The 19,980-nt window shown below is 35.7% G+C and overlaps 1 protein-coding gene across 28 annotated transcripts in view; it reads left to right on the top strand.

The window, feature by feature from the left end:
• Positions 1-19,980, top strand: part of SCEL (sciellin) — a 140,268-nt gene that overhangs the window by 80,256 nt on the left and 40,032 nt on the right. For 25 of the 28 annotated variants that reach the window (XR_016388614.1, XM_089899240.1, XM_089899258.1 and 22 more), the window contains 9 exons: positions 4,078-4,137; positions 5,310-5,369; positions 9,489-9,548; positions 11,165-11,224; positions 13,743-13,793; positions 14,726-14,788; positions 18,413-18,472; positions 18,619-18,678; positions 18,828-18,884. Coding sequence is in view for 27 of the 28 variants with exons in the window: in XM_089899240.1 (XP_089755366.1) it covers positions 4,078-4,137; positions 5,310-5,369; positions 9,489-9,548; positions 11,165-11,224; positions 13,743-13,793; positions 14,726-14,788; positions 18,413-18,472; positions 18,619-18,678; positions 18,828-18,884 (531 nt within the window). In the remaining variant the exon portion in view is untranslated. The remainder of the gene's footprint in view (positions 1-4,077; positions 4,138-5,309; positions 5,370-9,488; positions 9,549-11,164; positions 11,225-13,742; positions 13,794-14,725; positions 14,789-18,412; positions 18,473-18,618; positions 18,679-18,827; positions 18,885-19,980) is intronic. The other 3 variants (XM_089899244.1, XM_089899243.1, XM_089899250.1) reach the window with 3 other exon arrangements.

The following is a 19,980-nucleotide window of genomic DNA, read 5'->3' as shown; positions in this document are numbered from 1 at the left end:
ACCATTTCCACTAAGATCAGGAATAAGACAAGGTTGCCCACTCTCACCACTCTTATTCAACATAGTTTTGGAAGTTTTAGCCATAACAATCAGAGAAGAAAAAATAATAAAAAGGAATCCAAATCAGGAAAGAAGAAGTAAAACTGTCACTGTTTGCAGATGACATGATACTTTAGATAGAGAATTGTAAAGATGCTGCCAGAAAAACTACTAGAGCTAATCAATGAATTTGGTAAAGTAGCAGGATACAAATTTAATGCACAGAAATCTCTTTCATTCCTATACACTAATGATGAAAAATCTGAAAGAGAAATTAAGGAAACACTCCCATTTACCACTGCAACACAAAAGAATAAAATACCTAGGAATAAACCTACCTAAGGAGACCAAAGACCTGTATGTAGAAAACTATAAGACTCTGATGAAAGAAATTAAAGATGATACAAACAGATGGAGAGATATACCATGTTCTTGGATTGGAAGAATCAACATTGTGAAAATGACTATACTACCCAAAGCAATCTACAGATGCAATGCAATCCCTATCAAACTACCAATGGCAGTTTTCACAGAACTAGAACAAAAAATTTCACAATGTGTATGGAAACACAAAAGACTCCGAATAGCCAAAGCAATCTTGAGAAAGAAAAACAGAGCTGGAGGAATCAGGCTCCCTGACTTCAGACTATAATGCAAAGCTACAGTAATGAAGACAGTATAGTACTGGCACAAAAACAGAAAGATAGATCAATGGAACAGGATAGAAGGCCCAGAGATAAACCCACGCACATATGGTCACCTTATCTTTAATAAAGGAGGCAAGAGTATGCAACAAAATACACAAAAATACACAAAAATAAACTCAAAATGGATTAAAGACCTAAATGTAAGGCCAGACACTATCAAACTCTTAGAGGAAAACATAGGCAGAACACTCTATGACATAAATCACAGCAAGATCCTTTTTGACCCACCTCCTAGAGAAATGGAAATAAAAACAAAAATAAACAAATGGGACTTAATGAAACTTAAAAGCTTTTGCAAAGCAAAGGAAACTATAAACAAGATGAAAAGACAGCCCTCAGAATGGGAGAAAATATTTGCAAATGAAGCTACGGACAAAGGATTAATCTCCAAGATATACAAGTAGCTCATGCAGCTCAGTATCTAAAAAACAAACCACCCAATCCAAAATTGGGCAGAAGACCTAAATAGACATTTCTCCAAAGAAGATATACAGATTGCCAACAAACTCATGAAAGGATGCTCAGCATCACTAATCATTAGAGAAATGCAAATCAAAACTATAATGAGGTATCACCTCACACCAGTCAGAATGGGCATCATCACAAAATCTACAAACAATAAATGCTGGAGAGGGTGTGGAGAAAAGGGAGCCCTCTTGCACTGTTGGTGAGAATGTAAATTGATACAGCCATTATGGAGAACAGTATGGAGGTTCCTTAAAAAATTAAAAATAGAACTACCATATGACCCAGCAATCCCACTACTGGACATATATCTTGAGAAAACCATAATTGAAAAAGAGACATGTACTACAATATTAATTGCAGCTCTATTTACAATAGCCAGGACATGGAAATAACCTAAGTGTTCATTGACAGATGAATGGATAAAGAAGATGTGGCATATATATACAATGGGACATTACTCGGCCATAAAAAGAAATGAAATTGAGTTATTTGTAATGAGGTGGATGGACCTAGAGTCTGTCATACAGAGTGAAGTAAGTCAGAAAGAGAAAAATAAATATCGTATGCTAACACATATAAATGGAATCTAAAAAGAAAACAAAAAAATGATTGTGAAGAACCTAGGGACAGGACAGGAATATAAACGCAGACGTAGAGAATGGACTTGAGGACACGGGGAGGGGGAAGGGTAAGGTGGGATGAAGTGAGAGAGTGGCATGGATTTATATATACTAACAAATGTAAAATAGATAGCTAGTGGGAAGCAGATGCATAGTACAGGGAGATTAGCTCTGTGCTTTGTGACCACCTAGAGGGGTGGGATAGGGAGGGTGGGAGGGAGACGCAAGAGGGAGGAGATATGGGGAAATATGTATATGTACAGGATTCACTTTGTTATAAAGCAGAAACTAACACACCATTGTAAAGCTGTTATACTCCAATAAAGATGTTAAAAATAATATTAATTAATTAATTAAAAGATAAATAAATAACTGAAGTTTGGAAAGTTCCATACAAGTGGTGGAAATTAGGAAAAGTGGGATGAACAACACAAGTCAATCGTGTGGGCTAGGAAGGAGGAGAAAAGAGAAGGGGTTTGTAAGCTGGTATAACTTGATAGCAGCTGGGCTTTGATGCAGAAAAGATGAGTCTGTTTGGTGTGGTAGGGAGAGCCCACAGTTTCTTTTCCTTCTTCCCTGCCTGCCTCCCTTCCTTCTTCCTTACGCAGAAAGAACCTCAAATGTCAGCAGTCTTATCACAGTGAAAGACAGAGACAGATGAAAATGGCATTGAACCGGGGGATTTAGAGAGATTAGCTTTCATATTCCCTAATTGTTTTAAGCTATTGGCGTGTGAAAGTTTTATTGGTTGTGGTCAAGTCACATAAAGTACTGGTGTCATCAAAGAGTTATTTCTACCTTTCCCAGGTTACTTTTTATTTAAAATGACTTGTCTAAATCTTCAGAATGTTTAGATTTAAAATGTTGATCATCTGATTTCCACCCTTGATGTGAATGATTTTCATGTTTAAGGAAGACAATATCTCAACACATGTATTAAAGTTAGTTTCTCACCAACCCACCCTCAAAGGACAAAGAAAGCAAAAGCTGAGATGTGGGGGGGAATGTCTACGTTTAAATTGATTTAATCATAACCGAGTAATGGTTGGGTCCTCACTGTAGGATAGTTAGCATATCAGCATTTGGCATGAGAAGAGCCACTTGAATTAAATATTTCTAAAGACTTCTGATGTTTCAGGTACTGATAATGTCTTACTGCTGTTGTGAAAAATCTGTTGAATCTCTCTTTCTCTCTCCGTTGCTGTGCTCTCCCTGCCCCCTCAAATGTTATAAAGAAACCAAGGCCTTATTAAAGTTAAGGTCTTATTAAAGTTAATCAAAGGACTGACAAAAATAAGAAAGGGTAAGTAAAGCGCCTAACATAATGGGGCTCTTTTTCATGTTAGATTTTTACACCTTGTTGGAAACGGGAGTGTTATACTTTACTCTGTCACAGTTGAACTGTTGCACTTTGGGGCCTATCAGAGATAGTAGTCAAAGCATATGATGAATCCTGTTTCCATAAGACCACATGCTTGAGTTGCACTGAAGTAAGTGCAGGAAAACTTACTGCATAATCTCTTATTCTATATTTTCTTAAATAATTTAAAAATGAGACAAATTTTCTATTTAAATTAAGAAATAGAAAGCACAAAATTGCAAAGTGAGAGGTGTGTTGGCGAAGATTTTATAAACTGATTTAAACCAAGTACTACTGTGGAAATTAAAATAGACAAGCTAAGGGATAATTATATTGAAGTTTCTCTGGTCAGTTGGCCCTGGAAACATCTGACATCCTTTCAGGGACATTCTTATTTATATGGTTTTCAGAAAAAATTGAATGCAAGTTAATTGACCTAAGGTCTCCATGTTTTTTCCAAAGAATCCAAGATCTCAAAACAGTTATCAAAGCAAATGCTAGGACAGATCAGACTAGCAGAGGGTGAGAACTGCTTTGATGTTTCTAAATCTTGCTTATTTTCTACTGGGTTAATTATGTGATCTTCTCAGTATACTGAAGGGGGTCACATCTTTGAGTTTGGCTTCTCTCTTCTGTGTCTGAGCTCTACTGCCCTGAGCTTTACTTTGGAGAGTCTATCTAAATTTAACTTTACCTAGAGCCCAATAGAATCCTAGAGATTAACTTAACTATATTATTGATAGGTAACTTTTGTAACGAAAATGAATTTAATACCAGTATAATAATCTTCTCCAAAAGCTTGAATTAATCATCAATAATATGGAATGTGTATATAAAAAAATACTGTGGGAATACTTTGAAACTGATCTAATATTTTTTTAAGAGGTGAAGACCGTGATAATGTTATCAAAGTGAATCCCAAAGAAAGTGAAAACACCACTGGGTAAGACTGATTAGTATCTTTAAATCTGATTTCTGCAAGTGATAATAAGATAAAATGATTTGGCATTTTAACTTTAGAAATGTGTTTTACTGGCATGGAATTGGATAATAATGATAGGCCACATGACCTTTCCTCCTTGCTCCCAATAAAATTGCTTATTTTTGAAGAATTGCTCCAATGTTTAATAGTAAGTTGCCTTTTCTCCCAGATTTTGATTTGGTTTTAGGGGTGAGTTACTGAATTGAATTTCTTTGGATCTAAAGAAAGCACAATGTTGACAATATTTTAAAAGTGGATCTCCAAAATGACAAAGATAGCCAAGAGTGAGTGTTGACTAAAACTACTGAAAATCAACTTCTTTGAGCATGGTGGTCTCAGAAGGCGGCCCAGGGGAGGGGCTGGGCAGATACACACACTGGGAGGAAGAACATCCCACCACTTCTCTTCTTCAGGGCTATGTTGACAAAGCAGCAGTACTCAATCACGATACCTCTGCCATCCTCCACTGCCCCCTTTGGGTTCGGGCTATGCCCCTTTTGGTATTACTCAGTTCATTTTAATGGAGGTGACATGTGTCTCCCCAAGAAGTGTCATTAATTTTCCTACCATGTAAGGTATTTTTTCTTGCTCTTATAATTCACCATAATCTAATTATATTTTAAAAGGGGGAATGGTTGCGTTTCTATGAAAACATATATTTTTTAAATTATTTTTCATATTGTTAAACTATTATCATCTTTTACATTATTCTTATTATTTAAAAACAGAATAGGCAATTATATCTGATTTGTTAGATGGAAATTTACATTCTATCTGGATCCAGTATAGAACTTTATCTAACTCAACATTACTTCAGTGCCACCCATCTGGGGTGTTCTAACAAGATGCATCTGAGGGCAAAGCTGATTTTGTTAAATAACAAGTTTCACGTATACTTATGCATTTTGAGAATGAAACAAAAACATCATATGTTTCTTGTTGGTAAATTAGGAAACTTAAATGGTCTTCAGCTCAAGAAGTAAGAGAAGAATTTTCATTTGCATTTAGAGCTTTAAAAATTACATTGATAGAGAATGTGTATACTTACCACTTCTTAATTTTGTCAGTCATTGTTCACTTGATCAGTGTTTTATTTTAATGACATTCATTAAAACTCATTTCCTTATTCAAAGGAAAGAAGACCTCAATGGGCTTATTAAAGAGAATCCTGAAACAAATAAAAACATCAAGGGGTAAGTAATTTAAAGCTTTTTATTTCTCCTTTGGCATTTATAAACACATTGGAATTCTGAGTGCTTGCATTCAGGAGAGCAAATTGAAATTCAAACCGAACTGAACTCTTTTTTTCCACATATGTCATATTAAGCAATTCTATATGAGTGATACACAGAAGTGACCTCTTGCGTTTTATTCTCAGGTGACATTTGCTATAATGTAGATTTTGAGAAATTAAATGAGAATTTGACTACCCTCCTCTACTATTTATTTCTTTGTGTGTAAGTGTATGTGTGTGTGTGTGTGTGTGTGAGTCTGTATGTGTATGTGTAAATAGTGTGTTACGTAGAAATGTGTGTATATATTAGTGTATATGTATAAGTGTGTTGGTATAAGTGTATGTGTGTGTATTAATCAGGGTTCTCCAGAGAAACAGAACAATAGAATAGAGAGAGAGAGAGAGAGAGAAAGAGAGATTTATTATAAGGAATTGGCACATGCCCTTCTGGAGGCTGAGAAGTCTCAAGACCCATCGTTGGCAAGCTGGAGGCCCAAGAGAGACAATAGTAGTTCCAGTTCAAGTTTGAAGGCCTGAGGACCAAGAGAGCCCATGGTTAAGTTCCAGTCCAAGGGCAAGAGAACAAGGTCTTAGGTCAAGCAGTCAGGCAGGCAAAGTCTCTTCTTAACTCAGCATTTGGTTCTATTCAGTCTTTCAGCTGCTTGGCTATGGCCCACCCATGTTAGGGACGGCCATCTGCTTTACTCAGTCTACAGATTCACATGTTAATCTCATCCCAAAACACTCACAGACACACCTGGAATAATATTTGACCAAATATCTGGGCACTCTGTGGCCCAGTCAAACTGACACATGAAATTAACCATCACAATGCATATATATATATATATATATATATATAAACATATGTATGTATGTATAAGTAGTGTGTGTGTATGTGTATGTGTATGTTTGCATAAATAGCATATATAAACAAGTCTATGTCTGTGGGAGTGTAAGTAGTGTGTGTGGATGTGTTTATGTACAAACTGTGTGTGTACATGTGTACTGTGTTTGTGTGTAGTGTGGGTATGTGTATATAGTGCAGTGTATGTTTAAAGATGAAGAGCTTAACAAAGTGTACCTTGTAAACGAATCACCCTACCCATGAATTGTCAAGTAAATCTGGAAAGCTTATGTCCTCTTGCTTCTTTTTTTACTTTTTAAAAAACAGATGGAACATATCTGAAACTGAGCTTGTTGACGTGTTGCTGAAAAGTATACCAAATAATTCCATGTGGTTTCTTTTGAACTCCTTTCCATTCCATTCACTCAGTACGTGTTATTATGCATTGGTTCTAAAATGTGTCACTGATGCCTGCAGGCCCTGTCAGCAGAGCCTGGCTGGCTGAAAGCTGGTGTGTGCTGTCAGGCCGTCCTGTTCTCAGCAGCAGTGTGGTTGCAGGCCCAGTGACCCTATGAGTTGCAGACGTGTACAGTTTTGCAACCGACAGACTGAGAAGAGAGCACTGACTTCCTTGGTTACCTGGGTATTTCAGGGAGGTAACTTGAGGTTGGGAGCAGGGAGTCTAAAAGACCCGGGTTCAAATTCTGGCTCTGTCACTTGCTAACTGTGTCCCCATGCTTCAGTTTACTCACCTACAAAATAGGGATCATAATACTGTCATGCCTGGCACATAGTAGATACAAATAGTTTTAGCAATGATAAAGATTCACATGAATTGTGTTTTCTTAATAATTTAGATTCTGTTCAAATATTTAACTTACTTTGACTCTCCAAGAAAAATTCATGTTCTTCCTTTCTAATTTTTATTAAAAAGGGTATTTCAAATCATCACCTATTGTTTTTCATAGGTTGGGGTGTGAGTGTGTGTGCCTATGTGTACACATGTGTATACACACATGCAAATGTGTGCATTCGTGTGTGTATGCTTGTGTGTGCATTCATGTGTGTATGCCTACATGTGTGAGTGCATACGGGTGTGTGTCTGCAAACAAGTGAAAATGTGTGTTTGATTGTGTACACGTGTACACATGCTTGTGTGTGCCTAAATATATGTGTGAGTATATACGTGTGCTTTTGTGTGTATATGAGTACCTATGTTCATGGTTGTGTATGCTTCCTGGGACCTTTTAGGGACAGTAGTCATCTTTTTTTTTTTTCCTTTACCAAGCATAATTAAATTCTGTAGATCTCCTAAAAGTAAAATAAGATCGTCTCCCTCCCTTATAAAAAACTTTCAATGTTCTTTTATTTCAGGTAGAATAAAGTTCTAAACTTTAGTGATGGCCTTTCACATGTTCAGTAAAGTCCAGCCAAACTGATCTTTTTTCTATTCCAGGCTCACTTCTGCCTTAACACTTCTGTGTATGCTATTCCCACTTTGGGAAGCTCTATTCCCATATTGTCACCTTCTCAAAGAGATCGTTTCTGACCATTGAATATAATTAAGTCACCACCCCATCCTTCAACCCCAGCATTGCAGGCACCAGGCACTCTTTTTTACTTTCTTCATAGCATATATTGTTATCTGGAAATGTGGCATTCATTTACACATTTGATTGCATATTGCCTGCCACTCGTCAAGTTAGAATGGAAGCTTCTTGAGGGCTAAGCCCATCTGTATTGTTCACAGCTATCCCATAACTTGGGGCCCATAGTAGGCTTTCCATAACTATTTGTGGATTGAAAGAATGCATAAATATTGAAGACATATACACTATGAGGCATTGCTTCCCACAGTTGAGCTCAAAATATTATTTTACATTACTACATTAAATAGCACACTCTTCTTTATTGACTATATGAACTTTAAAATTTAGGAAACCTTATACTGATATGTGCCCTATTTAATATATTTAAAGAGATCAAGGTCTTGACAACACAACCAACACAAATATTACAAGGGAGGAGTTGCAGTGCTTAATGTTATGGAGTTTCTTTTTGAGTACTCAAATCTAGAAGCAGAATCCTGGGAATTTTTTTTCTCAGTCACTAGCATTCAAATTCCACATATTTCATTCAGGCAACAAGGGGTTAAAAAAATCAGCAAAGGGTATTGGTGTAGAATGGTTGTCTCTTTCAGGGTTAATAATTTCATTATTTGCATGAAAAAGGATCAAATTTTTTATTGCTGCTTTTAGCAGGGATGTACACATTCTCAGACATCTGCATACAAGTAAAAACTTGAGTCAACGTCTAGCTGCTTCCAAATATCTATACCTTTGATGTTGCACTGACGCAACCTCAGAGATTTCATGATCAATCTTAGCAGGGCCACAGGGCATGGGGATCCAGAGTGTAAAAGTGCCTTCTGTGGACGTTCTTTACCCATGTGGTATCCTCTGTAGATCAGAGGCACTTTGGCTGGCACTGTGAATGTGGAAAACACATGTAGAAGCAATAGGAAAAGCAAAATTCCATTAAAATCAGAAGCAGATATACTAAAGGGTAATCATAAATTACTGATGTGTTTTCACTGACTACATGGAGTTTTATATTATAGTAAATATAGCTTACATTTCAGAACTTTATAGATTTTAATCTTACTATTATTTGTTGCCAACACAACCAGTCAAAATTTGTAGTTTTAACACACAGTTATAAGTACCAGCAGCAGATACCAGATTTGTATATCATGGACTTTAACAAATTGGTATACTTATCTAAATCCAGTGTTTAAATAGAAAATCTGCTAATGAATGTCAATTTTACAAAACTTCTCCAAAGTTCAGAAGTTCCACAGCATGTTGGAAGTTGATAGGTAGAGTTGTGTCTTGTGGAATGTTCCATGAAATGTGTATACAGACTATTACAAAATATGTTTAGTGCACCTGGAAAAGGCTAAGAGCATAGCATTCAATGAATCAAAATAGAGTCCTGGTTCAGTATTTGCTAGTGGCCCTAATGGCTCCAAGATTAAAATATTGTCTCACTGAGTCTCAATGTGTTTCAGAGATATATAAATCCCTACATATTTCTGCGTACCTTTAACAATCTTCAGCTCTTTGGCATGATCTCAGTGAGTGTTTATACTGTTCCTGAGTTTTAATGAATAGTTTTATCATCTTGGTTCTAGTCTATCATTAACCTCATCACGTTTTCTATGCTTTAAAGGGGCCAGACCCTTGACAATCTCATCAAAGTGACCCCTGAAGTAAACAGAAGTAACCCAGGGTGAGGATTATATCATATCTTTCTTCCTTCCCATCAATTTGTGCATCAAATTCTGCATCAATTTGTGGCTCTCATTAGAGAAGCTATGCTGAAAAATCTGTGGAGTCAGAAAGTCTGAGCTCCATTACTTTCTGGCTGGGTGCCTTGGAGCAAGTCCCTCGAACACTGAGCTGAGGCTTCTTTAGTTATAAAATGAGGATCATAATGTCTGTTCCACCTTTGTCATTTGATTATTAAGGATCAAGTGCAATAATGGATATAAATCACTTTAAAGCAAAAAGGCACTACAAATGGAAATTATTAACAAAATATAGTTTAATTATAGCTATAGGATTATGTAGAATACTGAAAGGCACTGGCCAGGTGAGAGTTTTTGGCAAATAGTTCCAGAATTGATCTTTTTAACTCAATCTTGCCCTAATTTTATGGTTTTATTTTGACTGTAAATGGGAAACTGAGCTAGTATACCAATGATTTGTATGGAGGTCAAAATTTTTACTCTTTTTTTTTTTTTTTTTTTTTTGCGGTACGCGGGCCTCTCACTGTTGTGGCCTCTCCCGTTGCGGAGCGCAGGCTCAGCGGCCATGGCTCACGGGCCCAGCCGCTCCACGGTATGTGGGATCCTCCCGGACCGGGGCACGAACCCGTGTCCCCTGCATCGGCAGGCGGACTCTCAACCACTGCGCCACCAGGGAAGCCCAAAAATGTTTACTCTTTTAAATGAAGGGCATAGACTGGCATTGATTTCTCTCAAAACCTAATCGCAAAATTCATCTTGAGCACATATATCCTTCAAAGTACTTAGTTGACTTAATTCCATTTTTACTTATTATGTTTTTGTTTGCTTTTTTGTTTAAAGTTCCAAAGACCTCAGTAACCTCGTCAAAGTGAACCCAAGAACAGGAAAAAGTGTGCAAGGGCAAGATTGAATACACACCTCTTTTTTTGTTTCACATTAACCAATGCTTAAAAACGTTATTAAATCATCATTTCAGCAGACTGACACTGCTATAGTATCAATGTATCAATGGTAGTTCAAGAAAAACCATGGAACCCCCATGACCTTTTTTGGGTTTTGTTTGTTTGTTTTGCGGTACGCGGGCCTCTCACTGTTGTGGCCTCTCGCGTTGCGGAGCACAGGCTCCGGACGCGCAGGCTCAGCGGCCACGGCTCACGGGCCCAGCCACTCCGTGGCATGTGGGATCCTCCCGGACCGGGGCACGAACCCGTGTCCCCTGCATCAGCAGGCGGACTCTCAACCACTGCGCCACCAGGGAAGCCCTGCTTATTAATTTTTTAACACTATTTCATTGGACTGATGTGAGGATTAAATCATATAAATCACGTAAATCACTTAGAACAGTGCCTGGCACATCATGAATTTTCTGAAACCATTAATTATTGTTTATTATTTCTATGCAGTTATAGTTAGGTCCAAATATATATTTTCAGAGTCAACACTGAAAAACTCCAACCCCTTGAGATGATCTCTATTTTAATAAATATTTTATAGTAAAATATTTCTATAATAAAAATGTTTCTCCATTTTAATAAATATTTGAAACCACTTGATGTAAGTTGACCATTTCTCTGATCATTTCTTCCATGTTTTAAAGGGGCCAAAGTCTTGACAATCTCATCAAAGTGGCTCCAGAAATAAACAGAACTAACCAAGGGTAAGGTTTATGGAAATTCTTTCTCCATTTTCTTCTATTCAACCTCGAAAATATGATAAAACTCATTGTCCCATCACAGAGACAGCCAATAATGGGACCCAAAATCAATACCTCTATGTCAGAAACCTAGTCTTCAAATCCTTATTCAGGGCTCCCTGGTTGTGGATATTTATGGAGGAATTCCTTAAAATATGGGAATAATCTCTTATCAGTCTGGGATTTGTGTTCCATGTTTGGGATTTCCTCAAAATGAATCGAGTTTCCTCCTGGGATGAAATATCTTCCCCATACAATTTCTTAGACATAAGCAGCCTAAGAGAAGGTCTTCATGTGAAGAAAATTCTCCTTCCCTTATCCTTCATCATTTTTTGCCTCTTCTCTTATGTTTACACTCAAACAATTCCTAAAGTTGGGAGGTTATTTTTTAAAATTATACTTAGTTTATTGAAATAATAAAGAATACAAAGAATGACATTTGTCTTTTATAGAGAGAATTTTCTTTAAGGTACATCATGTTGAGTAAACAGATGTAAAAAAAATCACGAATCTATAAATATATATTGTTATGCTAGTTTGAATGCGAGTTAAATATAAAAGATACCAAGGTATATATTTCCTTTCTGACAGATATTCTATCTTACTTGGTGTATAGGAATTCTATTTTTACAGTAGGTAGATATCATATAAAATTTATTAGACTAGATCAGGAGTCAGAAACTTTTGCTTAAAGAGCTAGGTAGTAAATATTTCAGGTTTGGGGGACCAAAACAGTCTCTATTTTAACTAGTCAACTAGCAACCATTGATAATACATTGTAAAGGAATGGGCATGGCTGTGTTCCAATAAAACTTTACTTATATAACAAGACTACAGGCTGAATTTAGCCTGAGGACCATAGTTTGCTGACTCCTGGACTAAACAGTATTTCATGTGGGTGAGTGAAGAGGATCAACTCTGAATGTACTTGGAACAGCTTCTGAAACAAAGCCTCCCTTGCATATCTTGTTTTATTCACTTTATGGTTGGACCAAAGATTTTATCATTCTTTTATCTGATTATTTAGTGCTAAATTGTCCTTAGATTTTGTTCACTAAATAAGAACATAACGCATTGCCACTGTCTGAGGGTCAGGTACTGAATCCAGAGACCATGTAATACTTCATGTTACAGATAAAAGAGTCAATGAAAGACAGCTATCCCTTGTCCCTCTTCCAAGATGACTTAGTATGTAAAGTGAAGATGGCCTTAATGATGTGACCTTTCCTGTGCAGTGTGTGAGCCTCGTTTCAGTCCCCACCCTCTGCCATGTATTGCATTAGGTCATGTGTCCATCTCTTCTACTTGGTAGTGAAATTTTTGAGTTCAGAGAATACTTATTAGCTGTATAATCTTGGACACATCGTTTAAACTCCTTTAAGCCTCAGCTTCTTTATCTGTAAAGTGGGGATTGTAAGAATTACCTTCTTCATGAATTACCAGAAAAATTATATGCTAGCAAGCTTAAGAAGCACTTATTCCTCAAATACTTATTAGATATTATCTATTGGTATTATTATTACTGTTACTGTTTTTCTTCATTGTTGGATCCTCATTGCACCACTCAATGCTTAGTTCAAAGAAGATACCAAAGAAATTATCTGTTAGGTTGGATTTTATGAAATTGTGACATTCAATAATTTTTGATCCACAAGAGGACAATTTCATATAGTTCAATATAATAGAATGCAATAATTTACATGGAAGGATTTGTACATGATAAAATTAGTTTATAGGTTAATCCTAAAGATTAGTTCAGGGATATAAGCCTTTCTAGTCTTTTTTCTTTTCAGGATGTATAACAAATTGTCCAATAATAAGGTATATCAAATTAGGCATCTTGTTCAGGCCTTCTGGTGTTAGAGTTGGTATGAAGGCCCAGTACGATAACAGAAATGTCTCTTTAGAGCTATTATTGCCTATTTGTTTAGAATAAAAGCAAGTTATATAATCTGAAGTCTTCCCTGTTCTGACTTAGCATTGCATGAAGCATGATTCTGAACTGATTAATATCTTGGAGTAGCCTGAATGTTACATATTAATATTATGTATATTACCTCCATACCTTAGAATCAGGAAATAGCCTCTTTTTTAAAAAATCCCAGGTTTTTGTTTTGTTTTGTTTCGAGGGGAGGGAAGCAAGGAACACGTGCAAATGACCAACAGCTTAAATTTTTCTCTTGTTCATTACAATCTTCAAAAATATTCTTGGAAAACAAGGAGTTTACGAGCAATTTAAATTTGAGGTTGTCTTAAAAGAAATAAGAATAAAACTAAATTAAATTTTCATATATATGTAGTTGTGTAAGAAATGAATTGATAGTAGCCACCTGCTTTTACAGAGGGCTAAAAAAAGAACTCAAGATGAAGTTTTGAATTAACAACAATCACTTGATTCAATATTAAGATTGAAAAAAATGTACAAATTGTAATTGATTTGACTTGATTTTACCCCCTTATTGAAATTTACAACATTTTTTAGGAACCAGGATCTGAACCATCTTATCAAAGTGACTCCCTCAGCAAATAAAAGGTAAGCTTATTAAGATTATTGAAGACTCGTGAGCAAGTCTTCAATTTATGCCCCAGAATAAGATTATTTGTCTAAGGACATTTGAAAGGGGACATGAAAAAAATGAGAACAAATTGATTTGTTGTGTGTAATAATGGTAGATAGATTTTTTCTTTTATTGTGTTGCTTCAATTTATTATAATATTGTTCAAATTGTAATACTGAAGCAAATTCTGTTTAATGACTATTTGAGAAATTCACTGGACACAACAGTAGCGTAAGTAGGTTATTACTGCAAGTTTATAGTAAATAAACTATAAGTTCATAAAACTGAATAAACCAAAGAATATTGGCTTTCTTCTCTTTCACAAACCCAAGGATTAATAAAAATTAAATGACTCTTCAGAAAATTGGTGACATAACATTCTAATACTTGATTAGAATATTTCTACATGATTTTGATTATACTCCTGTCTTCTTGAAAAGTTAAGACCCATCATTCACTGGAGCAAAAGTTAAGAAAAACGTGACAGAGTAACTCCAAGCTACCTCTCAAGATTATTATGATGATAATGGTGAAAAGCATTGTGCAGATGTAAGGAATTATTGTGAATAGAGAGAGGAAGGATGTTAGCAGAAGGGAGCATGTGGTTTGGGGTCCAGCTATGGTTTCAATCCTAGTTCACCCTCAGTCATTTCTTAGGTATCTGGCCCAAAGAGGGTCTTAATTTCTATGAAACTCAATTTATTTATAAAGAGAGAATGGTAATATTTAACTCAGTTGTTTTGAGGATTTAAAAAAGATAACTAATATATATAAAGTAGAAACTCGGTAAATTTATCACTTTTTGTCTAGGATCCCATGGAATGATTCACAAGCATCAGAAGAAACAATGCCAGCCATTTTTTCTGATTTCCAACTGAATTTGACCTTTTATTTTATTTTGTTTTAGCAGTGAACAAGATCTTGATGAACTTATTAACGTAAGCCCCAAAGCTGTCAAAAACACAGCCGGGTAAGAGAAGGATGTGATTTATTTACTTTGCTTTGTTTCTCCCTAACTAAGTACAATTTGAATATAAATGACTTGTAATCATTCTATGGGCAAACTGAATATAAATCTTGAAAAGTCATCACAATTTTTATATGTCCCTGAAAACTTAGATATCTATTTGCTAATAAAAAGAAAGGCAGCTCAAGTAAAGCAATTGAAGGGAGTGATTGGGGTAGAAACATAGCTAGTCTATGCCCTGTTTATGTTTTGTAGTATTGATGTTAATACCTTTGTCTCTGGATCTGGTTAAATTTATTAATGATAGTTAATTTTTTGAAAAGAGCTGGACACCTCATTAGTTGTAAGCAATACCATTCACCTCGTTTTCAGAGGGTGTTTTCTAGTAGTCGGTGGAAATTTTATGAGGTTCATTATTTCTTAGATGGTTTGCTGCTCGCAGCAAAGTAATGGATCTAAAATTTGATAATTCTTTAAGTAGTATCTATAATGATGAAAATGAAATTCACTTTTTGTCTCTGGTTATATGAAGATTTTTATATCATTATGCACTACTATTATATGTATGTACGTATATATTTATATATATATTTAAGACTGTTTTTATGATTTCACTTTTTTGAGTTTAACTGGTATGTAAAAAAATTGCAAAATTTTGGAGATGGAAGGAAGGGACCTCAGAAAACTCGTAGCCCAGTTACTATGAACACTTGCAAACCACTGTTCCAGTCAAACCTATTCTATTTACAGAAGAGGAAATTAAGACTCAGAAAGGTTAAGTGATGTGGCCAGTGTCACAGAGAAAACTAGTGGAAGACGAATAGTAGTTCTGTGATCTGTTAGGCGGTGAATAATTACTGAGCACCTACTGGGTTTGAAGCTTACAGCTAGGTATCATTAGGTGCACATTAGGTATAATTATAGGCCGTGGATGCCAAAAAGAGAATTCAGTAGACATACTCAATCTTATTAATAGCAAGCAATTATCATAGTTTAAAGCTAATTATGTACTGGGGGCAAAGAGATGGGACTCCAAGACAATAATAGGTTGTCAATTTAATATATTACATTTTGGGACGCTTATGTACTTCTTGCTGAATATAGAATGTATTGTCAATGAGTTGCATTTAAAAAGAAAAGGAGACATGAAATAGCTAATAAACACGACAGGCAGTAAAATTCACATTCATAGATTCCTAGGGGTAGAAGATGTTAGAGATGGGCAGAGGCTTAGAGATGAACAAATCCAATCTCCCAATTTTACAAATGAGAACACTGAAGTATTCGGGGCAAAAGTCTCATAATCTTCTGTGAGTTCTTCCAACTCCCAGCCCAACTCCTGGTCTTTAAATCACAGCATGGAGACTTTGATCTTAAAATAGGTGAAAGTTGATTCAGTACCTCAGGAAACAGTGGAAACTATAAAGCTAGAACTTTTGCTCCTGCCATGGGACAGCCTGGAGATGTTCTCTACTACTTTCACAGGGTCACTTGAAATATTACTTCACAGTCTTTGAAGTGACAATGACACAAATTTGTGCCAATGACCGCAAAACACTTTACAACTTTTGAACTACGTGAAAATAATAATAGCTAAATATTTCAATGTATCCCTATATCCTTAAAGCAAAATAAATGAAAGCAGTAACTTGAGTAGGAAAAATGTTACATTTTTCCTGGATAAAATTTAGATATAAGATTCCTGTGTTTGTAGGATCCAGGGCCTGAAAAAAGCGTCTATAAGTTTTCAATTCATTAAGTTGCATGATGCTATCAGTCAAGGCAATTCAGGACTATTACTGAGATCCTTGCTTTATTGACACAAGGTGTCGTCTTTTTAAGAGAAGTGGTAAAACATAGCACGCGTTTATATATATGTTTTCTAAGCTAGTGTTTCTCAAATTGTGGGTCACATCCCATTAAATGGTCTTGTAATTAATTTAGTGAGCGGCAGTCAGCATTTTTTCCCAGTTAGCTAGAGTGAAGTAGAGCAGAAAACATGAGAGTTCTTACGTAGTGGGTGTCTTATTTTGTGAAATTTATGTTTTATTATGTGTGTGTGTCTGTCTGTCTGACTGAAAACAAAGTATTGGGCTGTGATGTAAATTGTATTTTTTAATGAGCTCTATGATGTAGTAGTTTGAATAGCACAGTTCTAAGATTTGGAATGAACCAAGTTTTCTGTATTGAGCAGAACAGTAAAAACGGGAGTTCTCATGTTTGTGTTTGCATTTTTTTATGCAGCTTACTCCTAATTATGCTGGTTGGTGAATATTATATGTAGTTACACTAAAATATTGTGATTGATTTTATGTATTAAAAGGTTGTGGCCTTTGACATATTATTTCCTCTACAAAGTTTTATTTTTTATACTTTTTTTCTTTTAATGTATGAAATTATCCTCATTTTAAAGATCGTCTTTCAGGCACAATTTAACTTTATAACAGGTTTTTGTAATCAATTTATACAAGAAAATTTTATTTTGGATAGTTGTCATGTTTATCATTTCTTTGATAGTGTTTGTAGATACCAGTTGATTATCTTTAATTGATAATATTACTATTGAAGATAATTCAAAACAGTAAACATTCATTTAGGGGCTTTCTGTCTACCGTGGAGATCTGAGAACAAGGATGAAGAGATCAAACTCAGTGAAGCCATGAGCTGGGAAGCAAATTCTATGGAAAGGCTTAGGGGTTGTGGAAGGAAATGCAGACCTTTTTCTCAGACTTTGATGACTAACCTCTAAGTGGCTCTCCTTCAGTTCCTAACCTTGCATCAGTCTTTTTGAAGAGTAAACCATACTTTATTTTTATATAAGGGAAAAGGACTTTTGGGGGGAAGGAGGTACAGGCAGGTAGCTGCCAAAATTTACTGAAAGCAGGTGTTATCAATCCCAAGATTTCTTGCTATTGTGGGCTCTTCTGTGAATAAATATTATAAAGCGGTTTAGAGGAACACGTTGAAAAATCACTACTTTCCAGCCCTTAGAAGCAAAGTATTATACAGAGGCAATGAGTGATAGCAAACCAGGTGGGAGGAAATACTGTTCTCCGACTGAGGAAAGAAACTGATAGGGTTTCAACTAGGAAGTGGACAGTTATCAGAGTATGTCCCTAATTTACCATGATTTCAGCTTTTTAAGTCATGGTAGAGGAAAGAAAAGTCACAATTTTGATGGATTACTGGAACTCTGTTTGCCAAGACTTATGTTAAGTATAATCCTAGTTTGGGAGTTTCTTATTTTTTAAAAAAATGGTATATTTAGCTGGTGAATATGATTTTTAAAATATCAAGGACCTTAGAATCAGTTTGTATCGTCATACTGTTAAAACATTCCAGAGTAAAAGTGGTCAATCATGAGATGTTTGCTGTGAACTCTGAGTTAGCGTGCCCTTGTAGATGGGCTCTGACAATAAGTGTGTGAAGTCAGAGTAATTCTTCTCCTGATCCAACATAATTAGTCCTCCCTAGATTGGTTTGAAAATTTATTTCAAGGGGGTTCTATGCCAAACCAATATGTCTTATACTAAATGATAAACTAGCTAATCCCTTCTTCCAATTCCAGCCACCTTAAACCTGTATTATCTCTAACACAAGCTGCTTTAATTTTTTTTCCATTTGAAGAAATCAAGATCTTGATAAGCTCATCAAAGTGAATCCTGAAACTCTCTCCAACAACCAAAGGTAATAGAACTGTATTAATTTTTGTGCTTTGGGTAGGAAGAATGTTTTGTTTTACAATTATTTCAAGCACATTTATAACCTTAATGATCTTACCAAAAGAATTTATTTATAATTAACCTGCTTACTTTTTATTTTTCTTTTTAAAGAAACCGGGATCTCAATAACCTCATCAAAGTGAATCCTGAAGTAATCAGAAGCAATCAAAGGTAATCAAATAAAAACAGTCATTTCACATTCTCATGTCTGTTGCCCCTGAGTGGAGTAGATTTATTATATTGCTTTATAGACCTAGCACAAACAAAACAACCTATCACTAATTGGAGTTTATTTTTTTCTCTTTTTCTCTTTTGAACAGCCAAGCTTTGGACAATCTTATTGAAGTGAAACCTTCACCTCTCAGAAATACTAAGCGGTAAATGACTTTGCCTAACTATCTTGCCATGCATTTAAAAAAGAACCCAAGGTTCTAGGTTAGGAATTTCCTTTCTTGCTCGCTTTCTTGCTTTCTTTTTTCTCTTTTTCTAAAAGAAGGCTTTCGTTTTTCTTGAGTGTTCAAATGAGCACACATTTATAACCCATGTGTTTCCTGTCAGCCGAGAATATGCTACACTCTTCTGGAATCAATTGCACTCTTTTGGACTCAGTTTTGTACTTCTAATTTTCACGAAGACAAGTTAGGGTTTGTTGCCTATAGGAGATAGAGTATCAGGACTGATATGAAAAATGAGTGAAATTAAATAAGAGGAAAACATATTTTGGAGAAGCTGGACCAAATCGGTGGTTTACACAGATGGCTACAGAGCATTGGAGCATTGGAAAGGATATTCAGTATTCAAAATTACAGATCCACAGCTCATGTGGGCTCACAAAATATTCCAGCAGATTTTAACCTTGAACTTCCATTTTGAGTTTTGTAAATATCTTATAATTCACTATCTTTATGTCATATCTTTCACCAAAAGAGCTTATTGATAATGCACCAGAGTGCGTTGTATGAGAAGCCCAGATTGTTCTGCTGACCTGAAATTTTGCCATAATAAATATATAGCTGGGAATTAAAGTCTCAAAATTCTGGGATGAAGAAAGCAGATTAACATATGGAAAAGTGCTTTGAAGCCACAGGGAGAAAGAGGATAGTGTGACATGCTCATCGGCCTAAATCTCATGTCTTTTTGTTTTCTACATTAGTGGTTCTTTTTTTTTTTTTTTTTTTGGAGTATAATTGCTTTACAATGTTGTGTTAGTTTCTGCTGTACAATGAAGTGAGTCAGCTATATGTATACCTATATCCCTTCCCTCTTGGACCTCCCTCCCACCCCTCCCCCCCATCCCACCCATGTAGGTTGTCACAGAGAACCGAGCTGAGCTTCCTGTGCTTCATAGCATGCTCCCACTAGCTATCTGTTTTACACATGGGAGTGTATATATGTCAATCCTAGTGTTTTAATTTGCCTTTTCTGTTTGTGTGTTTTTATCACAAGGTGTTGGAGTGTCTGAGGTAGGAAGGT

The sequence above is a fragment of the Delphinapterus leucas genome, chromosome 18 (genome assembly GCF_059928025.1).
Source record: "Delphinapterus leucas isolate spDelLeu-1000000601 "Yukka" chromosome 18, BTC_Dleu_Yukka2, whole genome shotgun sequence".
NCBI classification, from domain to species: domain Eukaryota; kingdom Metazoa; phylum Chordata; class Mammalia; order Artiodactyla; family Monodontidae; genus Delphinapterus; species Delphinapterus leucas.
The sequence above is the reverse complement of the archived record's forward strand: the minus strand, read 5'-3'. Positions and strand labels throughout refer to the sequence as shown.